The sequence below is a fragment of the Phoenix dactylifera genome, unplaced genomic scaffold (assembly GCF_009389715.1).
Source record: "Phoenix dactylifera cultivar Barhee BC4 unplaced genomic scaffold, palm_55x_up_171113_PBpolish2nd_filt_p 001197F, whole genome shotgun sequence".
NCBI lineage: Eukaryota > Viridiplantae > Streptophyta > Magnoliopsida > Arecales > Arecaceae > Phoenix > Phoenix dactylifera.
Genome location: NW_024068533.1, coordinates 107,652 through 118,320, shown reverse-complemented (window position 1 = coordinate 118,320; position 10,669 = coordinate 107,652). Strand labels below are relative to the sequence as shown.

The following is a 10,669-nucleotide window of genomic DNA, read 5'->3' as shown; positions in this document are numbered from 1 at the left end:
GTCCTTAGGAATTATATTATGATAAAGGAGGATTTATCTTTGAGTCCTTAAACTTGTTCGCGACCAAATGATTGTTGTTACTAGGATGATAGCATTATCGAGATTAGGTCGTTGTGTGACATATACGTTGGTTGTCCTCTTAACCAAGAAGTGTGGAGACACTGGTATGCCACACAGGTGAAGTGTAAGAGTACATTTCACTAAACGTGACCAATTTCGGAACACTCTACTGTCAAAGATGTTCCGAGTGGATATGGGTATAAGTTTGGCCCTCTGACTTGAGACCGCAACCTGTGACTATCAAGCAACTCACTGTACTTTGGTACCGAACTACCCGAATTTCTAATTCAATGACGGAAGGTGACTGGGTGCAGTCAAGTACTTGCGTAGTCAGTTGTGAGTCTAGATGGAATTGAACCCTCTTAAAAATAGGAGATAATGTCTTGTGATTAATTTAGCAAAACCTTGGCTAGGGTAATCCCATGAGGAGTCACGGGATATCTAAAGTTAATCATATAATGGATGTACTAATTATAGGGTTGACAGTGAGCTTTAATTCATCCTGGCATTACGAGTCAAAGTGATTGAATTATACAGTAACCATAGTTCAGGGTTCCAGAATATTTGCTTCGCATATATTCGGCCTATCCGGACGTCGGGTACCATTGCTAGATGGTCACATCGATTAGTGTAGGAAGACGTTCCTATACCACCAGCTTAGGTTCGAACCTATGAGGTCATATGTATAGAAGTTTCCTAATTGATCAAGATGGCTGATAGATGATTGAGAATCATTCAGAGGTAATTTGGTCAATTCGATTGACAAATTATCCCATAAAATAATTAAAGTAATTATTAGAGGATTAATTAGTAATTAGATTACTAATAAACTCAATTTGATTCAGTAATTGGACTAAGGATGAGCCAAATTGAATTGGATTCAATTCTAGGCTCAATCAGGGTTTTTAATCTGATTGGATTAGGTCTGAATCAAGAGGACTTAGGTTAACCAAATTAAATTAGATTAAATTTGTGCTTAATTAGGGATTGACCTAATTAGATTAGGTTCAACCCAAGGTAATTGGACCATCCTAATTGTTAGGATTTAATTTAATTAAATGGGTTTGATCTGAAACTGTTTGGATCTTTAAATCCACATGTCACATATCCATGCATAGCGCCATAAATTAATTTTTTAATATGATTAAAATTTAATTTAATTTATTTAATGGCGCCATGGGACATGTGGTACACATTAGGGGCCTCCTTCATCATCAGATGGGGTGACATGGAGAGATAAATTCATGAAAAGAATTGGATAAGATCAAATTCTCTCTCTTCATGGCATATGTCATCTTTATCTTTATCTCACTTCTAATTAAGTTTGAATTTCGAATTTAAACACCACAAAATCACCACATGACTTTCTAATCTGGTTGTGGGCATGGAAATTCGAAATTGAAAGAGGGAAGTGACGATATGATGAATGGTTTAGATTAGATCAAGCTTCATCATGTTATGGCGTATGAACTTGAATTTTGAATTCAAAATTCAAAACCCCACAAAATCCTTCCCAAATATGGGATGGTTGGCGTGAAGTTAGAGGGAAGAGCAACATTAAAAGGACCTCCATCAGCTGGTGGTTGAATTCAAGAAAAAAAGAAAGAAAAAAAGAAGAAAAAAAAGGAAGAAGCCTAATGCATGAAAAGAAAAATCAGCCTTCCACTCGCCATTAGTTCATCTACTAAGTTCATGTTGCCATAGCTGTTAGGGATCCAAGAGTCTTTAGATCATATCTAAGTCCTCTTCCATCCCTCTAAACCTTTCCTCCAAGTTCTTCCAAGAAGGTGAATCAAAAGTTGATAGCATTGGAAAAATCAAATTTCAGCCTCAAGAAATTCTGCGCAAGCTAGCACTTCCGCAGGATTGGATATCTTCGGAAACTTCGTGTGTACTTCTCGTACTACGAGGCCATTCGTATGCATAGCTGCGAAGTCAAAGATCAGATCCACAAGTTTCATCCATTATAAAAGGTATTAATCCCACATCAATCTTTTATTTTGGTGTCAAGGTCTAGGTCCGATTCTCCGAAGTTTTACCCTCCTTTGGGGCTCCTCACGGAGTTATCTCCAGAATCCATTCGATGGATATTCGGAGATTAATTGAAATAGAGTGTTTAACTTTCAGATCTGATAGTGAATCATGCATAAAGTTTTAGCATAATTGTTTAAACGATTCCGGCATAATCCTATGTGTTCTTACAATGCTGATTTCTAGATTTGTTCTTATAAGCATGCACGAATTAAATTGTTTGATTCGATTTTTCCGCTGCATTTTTGAAACTTAAAAAAAACTATGTATGGCTTGATCCCCCTTATGAAGTGGTACATAGGCAACCCGATCAGGTTCAGCCATGATTTAAAAAAAAAAATTCAACATGCTTAACACCGAAGAACCTAGAATTCACTTTCAGTTGCTTTTCGGTGGTTACGTCCGACCGCAAATCCCAAATCTTTTTCCAGAAGTTGGTCGTGGCGATCACCAATATATCGACCCAATCATTATCTGGTACAAAAGAACAAGAGTAAGCCAAGGTCAAGTACCTATGCAAAAGCAATATCGCTTACCGAAACAATGGTAGTGTAGGCTTCGTCAACGACTCCAGGTAGTCCGAGCTCCACCAACTCGGCACGATTGCACGGGAGTGAGGCCCAACGCACAACCTTACGCGTGACCTCACTTGATTGCAGTGTTGTGTCATCTTCGAACAGCTAGCAATCAAGATGGAACGGCCTCCTTCTGGACTCCGGGGGAGTAGGCCGAACCTCGGACGAAGCCACGGTCATGGAAGAAACCCGAGCCTTAGGTCTATTCCCAGGCTCGAGACCCGACGAAGGCGATCGGGCGACTCTCTTGGCGCTACGAGCTTCAGCGGGTGATGTGACCGCCCGCTTTCCTGCGCCCTTCCCCGCCACCTGCGGTGGTGGCCTTACTCCGAGTGGAGTAACTTGCTTGGGCTCGGGCCGAGCAAGTTCAGCAGTAACTATTCCAAGACGGCGCCTCTCGGCACCAGGTCCCGAAGCAGCTCAAGCTTTCTTCTTCGACTCTGGCCGAGCTCCATCAGAGGCCACCGCTTTTTTGCGGTATTTGGCCGTTAAAGTCTCAGAATCCAGGCACATCCTTGCAACCACTGGCAAACGAAATTCCATCAGAATTCAACAATAATAAAAAAAAACAAAATAAATATTTTGCCTTTAAGCCGACCTTTACCAAGACCTCTTCAGTGAGTAGGTCGAGGAGTCCTGGAGTTTCTTCCAAACTGAGCAGCGTATCTAGGGTCGTCTGCTCGAGCTGTGATAACTTGGGCAGCCTGTTATTAATGATAACCCGCGACATGTCTCAGGCTGACTCAAAACCCCACGGCTGCTCGGAGGAAATAAAGAAGAACTTGCACTTCCACCCATGAATGGAGGAAGGCGCCCCTCGGAAGAGTGAGTAGCCTCCCTGAGGAGATAAATACTACCACCCTTTGCCTGCGGAGTTAGCTTTCAGCATGAAGCACCACCCTTTGCCTGCGGAGTTAGCTTTCAGCATGAAGCACCTCTGGAAGACATTAACCGAGGGAAGTAGGCTATGTGCAAGGCACAAAACGAGGAAGCCCACTATCATCCTCCATGAATTCGGGGTAAGTTGCGCTGGGACTAAACAGTAAGACGCCAGGAGCTCGTTCACGAACCCATGCAAGGGGAATCTCAGTCCTGCTCGGAGTGTATCCATGTACACCCCAATCCGACCCTCAGGAGGATCGTCAACGCGAGCCCCAGGACCAGGGAGTTCCAAGGTAAACCCCGAGGGAATGAAAAACTGCGCTCGAACATGGGACAATTCTTCCCCAACCATGCGAGAGCTAAGCCCATACGGGTCAAGGTTCCCATCAAGCTCAGCTTCCTCCGACGATGAAGAAACCCGAGCTTGAGATGGGCCCGCATCAAGCACAAGGGCCCTTGAGGGTGACCCCATTGCCTTGCCCACAGTAAAGGAAGAAAATAAAGAAAGAAAAGTCCCTCCGAGCAACCAACAAGGGGTTAGGACACCTACTTAAGGGACTCACCGAAGAAAAGAGACAGAAAAGGGTCGCCGAAAGTTTCGCCGAAAGTTTCACATTGCTCCGTGAATCTCCAAAAAGGTTCGAAAAGAAGGCGACAACAGATAAAAAAAGAAAGAAAAATAGGAATCCTGGAGATCTCCCTCTCAAGGCTTTATATAGCCTGCTTCAGCGGCTCCGATCGACTTCCCGAAACGACGGGACGATCAAATCTCGCCACGCGGTAACCCTCCGGGGCCGTCATAGCAAATCTTCCCCCAGACTGTCATACTAAAGGCCGGTCATCATGGCGGGCGCTTTTGAAAACGGGGCATTGATGAAGCCCCTCGCGTTCCTCGTGTTCCGCCCAACGACGCTTCGAAAGGAAACGCGCACGCAAGGCATTAAAGGAACTCTAGCAACCCCTTCCTCTTCAGCTGACGTGGCGACCTAATCCGTCCAAGTTCGCCTCACGAAATGCGACCGAAAGAGACGGACCCTTAACATGCATACCCAGTTCGGTACACGCCTCTTTTTACTTATGTAACTGAAGCACTGGACGATCAGCAGTCTGACTACTTCCATCATCCGAGCAGCAAGTCAGCTCAGCCTTGGAAGTGAGGGGCAAATGATAGAGGAAAAAATGGATCATCCAACCCACAACTAAAAGGCCGCCCAGTTTCGGCCCAGTAAACACCAACGACAATTAGCTAAATTTTCGCTTCGGCCCAAGGTCAGCTCGTCTTCGGGACCCCGCTGAAGGCTCCACTAACTTCGGATATTCGCCGACTCCCTCGACCAAGCTCGGGATACCTCCAGACGATCGCCGATCGGGGCGCCAACCCCAGCAGTATGCCCCGACCCTCGAGCTCGAAGCGCTCCAGCGAACACGCCTCGGAGCCTAGGAAGCCGAGCTACTCCCGGCACCTGCCGAGCCGACCTCTTCAAACGCATGATGCGACTACTTGACGAGCACGGCTTCGCCAATGATTGCGCATATGTGCGGGCCTGCGCCCACCTACGTAGCTGTACTTCACAACACTACCGTATCATGTCTCTATAACCAGCCTACAATAGTCAGACGGCACCTTGATACTCCAGCCATACCCTGCCATAACTGTCAACACCCTACCGTTCTCAAGAACGAACTGTACCGCACGTTACCAGCCAGCCTGAGCTGCGCGCCATCCGGCTTAGAACCACGCCCCCTCATGATGAGGGCTGACAGTACCTCCACCGTCTGAGCCACTCCACCGAGTCTATAAATAGCTCGATCAGATAATTTCTAAGGGACTTTTAGCTAGACCAACTTTACCCCACTCTAATTTGATCGTCTGAGGGCCCTCACCAGAAACACCGGTGAAGCTTTGTGCAGATCCGCAACAGTCGCGTAGAACCACAACAATGTTAATGCATATTCGAAGGAAGCAGATTACCCGGCATGTCTGCATCTTACTTTGAATTAAGATTTACCCTCTACCTCTCTCATTTCGAATGATGATGTTTCCGGCCAGTACATTGAATGGTTTTTGTAAGGAGACCTTGAAGACTCAGCCAACAGTATATCTAAAATAATAGAGTTAAAAAGCTAAATGGGAAGTTGGGACAGTGAAATTACAGGTAAATAATTGCTAAACCTAATTGCTAAACCCGTGCATGCTGGAAGATCATGAATACCGTCACAACAGAACTGAGTGAACGTACGTTCACCAGCTTCAACCAGAAACCGTAACATGAACACATGCACTTCACATGCCATCAGTGGGTTAGTACAAAGGAATCACATCATGCATCATATATCTTTAAAATCTTTTCTTATAGATTTGAAAAGAAAAAAGGAAAACTCCCAGCTTAACAAATCCAATCTCCAATTATCAAGACCATTAAAAGAATATAGATGGTTTGAATACAACCACTAATGCAGGTCGCGACCTGAACCTCAACAACTAATAAGATATTTTTGACGCCACAAAATTATGTAACACAGCCTCTCACATGCCTCTCTGTTGTCCTCAGTATACCTGATAGAACAATCATATCATATACACTCTATACCGGTAGAACCCCCAGTCTGAAACAAAGACAACTACAAAGCTTAAATCAAAATTCTCTTGACAGATCTGCTGATGAAGGGAAATTCCTCCAAAGAAATAAAGCTTGTAAACTTCTAAAGGGGAAAACAACAGAAAGAGGAAAAAACAACAGGCACTCTTAGGCATGACAACCTCAACCGGAGAAGCTGTCACATCCATCAATAAGAATGCTAATAGCACTACCATAGACAACAGATGATTCCTCACCTTGAATCTGTCATCTCCGGTTCACCTGACATGGGAGAAGCAAAAATTGTAGGAACCTAGAACAAGCCCTAACAATCAGACCTCAGGAAGACCATGGCACTGTAGGTCCTCAAGAACAGAGCCAACCAATACATGGAACTCTGCAACCTACATCAGTTCTACCCCAGCTGAGGAAACGGTAAACAACAAGAATACCAAGACAAATCCAATCTGCACTACAGCAACAATCATCACTGAGTAGTAGTGCTGCCCAGCTTCTCTTTCTCAATCTCTACTCTTCTCTGATCAGCATGTTGAGCTATGCCACTGGCAAGTGCTTGATAGTGGAAGTCCAAGGTCTGCATTAGGCTCTGGAACCTAGTTGAATTGGATGCTTGCACAACTGCACATAATTGTTACATGTCAGATGTTTCTGTGCCTTAAAATCTACAAAAGAAGAAACTGACTGGAGCCAATAAAAATTGATTTTAGAGTTGAAAAGGTAATGCTTGCCTTGGACTGTTTCCACAAAGAAAATGAAAGGATCCACCTCATCAATAGGTGATTGCAGCTCTTCATCATCAGTAAAATCATCGTCTGAATCATCATCCTCATCATTCGACGGGAAAGCTTTCGCCTGATTTTTCCATGAATAAAATATACAGTAAATTTAATAATTAAGAATGAGATAAATGAGCTTCAAGGACCGGATCAAAAACTACGCAAATAAAAGAAGTGAAAACCAGATTATCGGGATTCATTAAAGGGTATGTAACAGATGTTTAGAAATAAGAAAGTTCAGGAATTTTCTGGCAAAATATTTTACAATTGTAAGAGTACAAATAGCACCAGAGAACATACAAAAGATAAAAGGCTCAATGTCTGCACAAGCAAGCTTTATTCCAGAGAAATGCACTGACCTAGGCACGTCAGTGCATCAAACATGCACTTGACTGTAAGTAGAACCTACAATAATAAGAGCACATGTATCACATCCAAAGGATTGATCAGTCCAAAACCTACAGAATGCTCAACCTAAATGATGGCTTAAGTCAACAGGGGTGTAAACAAACGATAGGCATGTATTTGTCATCTTCATGAGTCCTATGTGACAATAATTTCTATCCAAGACCATGTTCTCATCTTCGTCACTCGATGCAATAACTCAGCTGCTGGCAGTATCAGCTGGACACAGACACAGAAGTCAAGTGTCCAAGTCCCCAAACCACTTGGTTTGTTTCTGAAGGCTGAACAAAACCACTTTGGACAATTTGAAATTTTCTCCAACATAAAGCCCAATCTGCTTGGCCCTTGCTAGACCGGATCTAATCAACTTAAACCCATCTTTCCCTACGTGGCTTCAGATCTATTGTCCTCTCCAACTCACTCAATTCCCTCTCTGACTCTCTAAAATACCTGCGGACTGCAATGGTTAACATGATCATGCCTGATGCCTCCGATGGCTGAAAGGTGATGGACATGCCCATCAACAGATCTGCCAGGATTACCTTCTTGAACACACAGAGAGATTGCCAGATTATTTGCAATTGTCTGCCCCAAAGAAGACAACTGTGGGAGCAGTGGAACAGGTAGCAGGCATGACTTGAGGACCTGGAGGCCAAGAAAAAATTGTTCAGCCAAGCCCTAGTTCTACCCTCTTCTATCTCGTATTTTTCTCGATTTTTTCCTTCTTGAGTGAAACAAGATCAGAGCTTTGTTAACATGTAATACACATCTCACGTGCAGTACAATGTCCATGTGGGGGCACAGAAAAAAAAAAACCTTAAATTTTCTGTGGCTAGGTAACATTTTCTGCTGGTTTAGAACACATGGGGCACATTGAAATCAGAGGCCCCAATGTTCATATTGTATGTTATATGCCACGTGGATTTCTTAAATACATGGCACAAATAAATAGGCATCCAATATACTTCTAACTCTTAACACAATTTTGATGGTACATAACATTGTAAACAACTTGTTTTTTTAGTATAGACAACTTCAGTAGTTACACCATGCAGAGATCAAATTGTGCAGCCAACAGGTTATCATCAGAAGTGCTTGCCAAGGAAATTACATTTAGTCCTTTAGGCACTAGATCTTCAAACCATTTGATAAAGATCAAGCAGGATATTCTGTCCCCAGTCCTACATGCCAATCCTAACACCATGGTAAATACAGACCGTTCCTTGTGACCTTCAACAATAATTCAACCACATTACTCTTCATTTGCATGCTCGATCCTCTTCCCATAGTAATGGTTGACCTGACTGGCCTGAGGCCTGCTGAGTCATTCCAACTTGGGACCTGACTTCTTTTGCAATATCTATGCTTTGATAATGCTTATTGACATTCAGAAAACTAGTATACGAGATTTGAGCTTCAGGATAGAGAAACTACAATGAAAAAGGTTACTTTTTCTTGAAGTTCTTTAGGATCTGATGTTCAAATTATTCCAGTCTTCTTAAATTTGCAGTCTTAGTCTAATCTAGAGAAAATCCTTCTTAGCATTTAAAGAAATGAAGAAATGGAAAAGAAGCATAAACATCCCATATATCCACTAAATTTGGCTGTATAGGTGTCAAAAAACTTTGAAACGCACACTAGGTTTAGAACAGCCAAACTTGGAAATTGACTTCAATTACAGAGTTTCAGATGAAAGTTCAAGCCACAACATTAATATTTTATAAGTTGGGCTTACATATTTTCATATATCACCCAAGCAAGGCACTGGTTTCATGTACATGAGGAAGTGTATATCTTATTAAGAAAAATGTTAACAGCAAAGAAGAAAAAGATCTAACATCAAAATCATTAAACTTTTATGTCCAAGCTGATAGAGCGACAATAACCCAGAAATTTCAGTTTGAAAATTGTTTTAATTAAATGTCCACATATTGCACTGATTTGGTTTTTTTGTAGTAGCTTGCTAGTGGCCCAGACATTAAACATAACATTTGATACTGATTTCTTTTTTGCTGGACAGTACATGCTTTAATACTTGAATGTATTACCTCATGTTAACAGAAACTAATAACACTTATTCATTCAAGTATATTATTTTCAAATAGTAAATATATCACAGGAAGGTGCTCATGTACACATGATTTAGACATGTTCATCTGAATAAACCATATGTGAGACGGACCTATACCAACAAAGGGGTATGGACCCTGATTGTACTTCAATCTGGTCCTTCTCACTTTATCTAGGTTTTCAAAATTGGAAGGCAAATTTGACGGTTAATCCCCAAGTTAATGAACTTAGGTTGCATAAGAAATAAGTCCTAAAACTTAATATTGAGTAAAATTCTATACCAGTGATTTGATGTTAAGGTTTGGTAGATAGCCATCCATAAAAGACTCAAGCTTATAGGGATCATACCATGATCCATAGAAATAACCCTACATATGGGGTAAAAATTATCAGTTAATTGGTTCATACTAAATAAACTCGGAGTTTTTCCGAATTTACCATGAAACGATGCTTCGTAAGCATGCCAGGTTTCTAAGTAAAACTTAGAATATAATGAGGACAGAAGATGTTAAGAACCAAGGGAAGAAGGAAAAAAAAGGTGGGGGGAGAGGTATAGCTGTTGTACACACAGAGAGAGGAGGTTCAGCAACAACAAATCCACTTATTTCTCATAAACAATTGAAAAAATTTATGAAAAACCAAAAAACTTCATTCTCAAGATGTTCTGAAGGTAAAATATCTGAGGGGAATTGAAACCTGAATACAATGAAAAGTCTTAACCTGGAATTTTCTGCCATTGTTCCTCTAATTAACAACCAATATTAAGACTACAAAATTTATACATAAACAATTTTATAAGAAAAATATTTTCCATTAAATAACGTGAAGACAAATCTCTGAAACTGACAAAAGCCAAACATCCTTTTAGGAGGGACAAAACACTTGATGCTAGACCGACATGAAGATGAAGCAGGATTCTAAAAAACGACTTTGCGGCTTATACTACTAACCTCCGCAGCTAGCCTTTGGAGCTTGAGGCTGTCTGCTAAATCTCCATCCTCAGCATCAACTCCCATTTCCTTGTCCTCCTCATCTTCCTCCTCATCTTCCTCATCAGCTTCAAAGCCATCCATTTCATCATCATCGACATCATTTTGCTTCATAGACTCTGTCCAGCAAAACCCAACAAAAGGTGTAAGCATAGATTATTTAGTTTCATAATGACTAGAAAAAGCGAAGAAGGGTAAGAAAAGCAAGAGAAATGCTGAAAATGGAAATACAACCATAACATGGGGAGTTCAATATACCACACTGTAAAATGATATACAAG

The 10,669-nt window shown here is 41.7% G+C and overlaps 1 protein-coding gene across 1 annotated transcript in view; it reads right to left on the bottom strand.

Annotated features, from left to right (window-relative positions):
* Positions 1–5,906: 5,906 nt before the first annotated feature.
* LOC103698335 (importin beta-like SAD2) overlaps positions 5,907–10,669 on the bottom strand; it is a 78,582-nt gene continuing 73,819 nt past the window's right edge. Inside the window, 3 exon segments of the mRNA XM_039121730.1 lie at positions 5,907–6,766; positions 6,877–7,000; positions 10,350–10,507. Of these exon segments, the coding sequence (XP_038977658.1) occupies positions 6,615–6,766; positions 6,877–7,000; positions 10,350–10,507 (434 nt within the window). The 3' untranslated portion in view covers positions 5,907–6,614.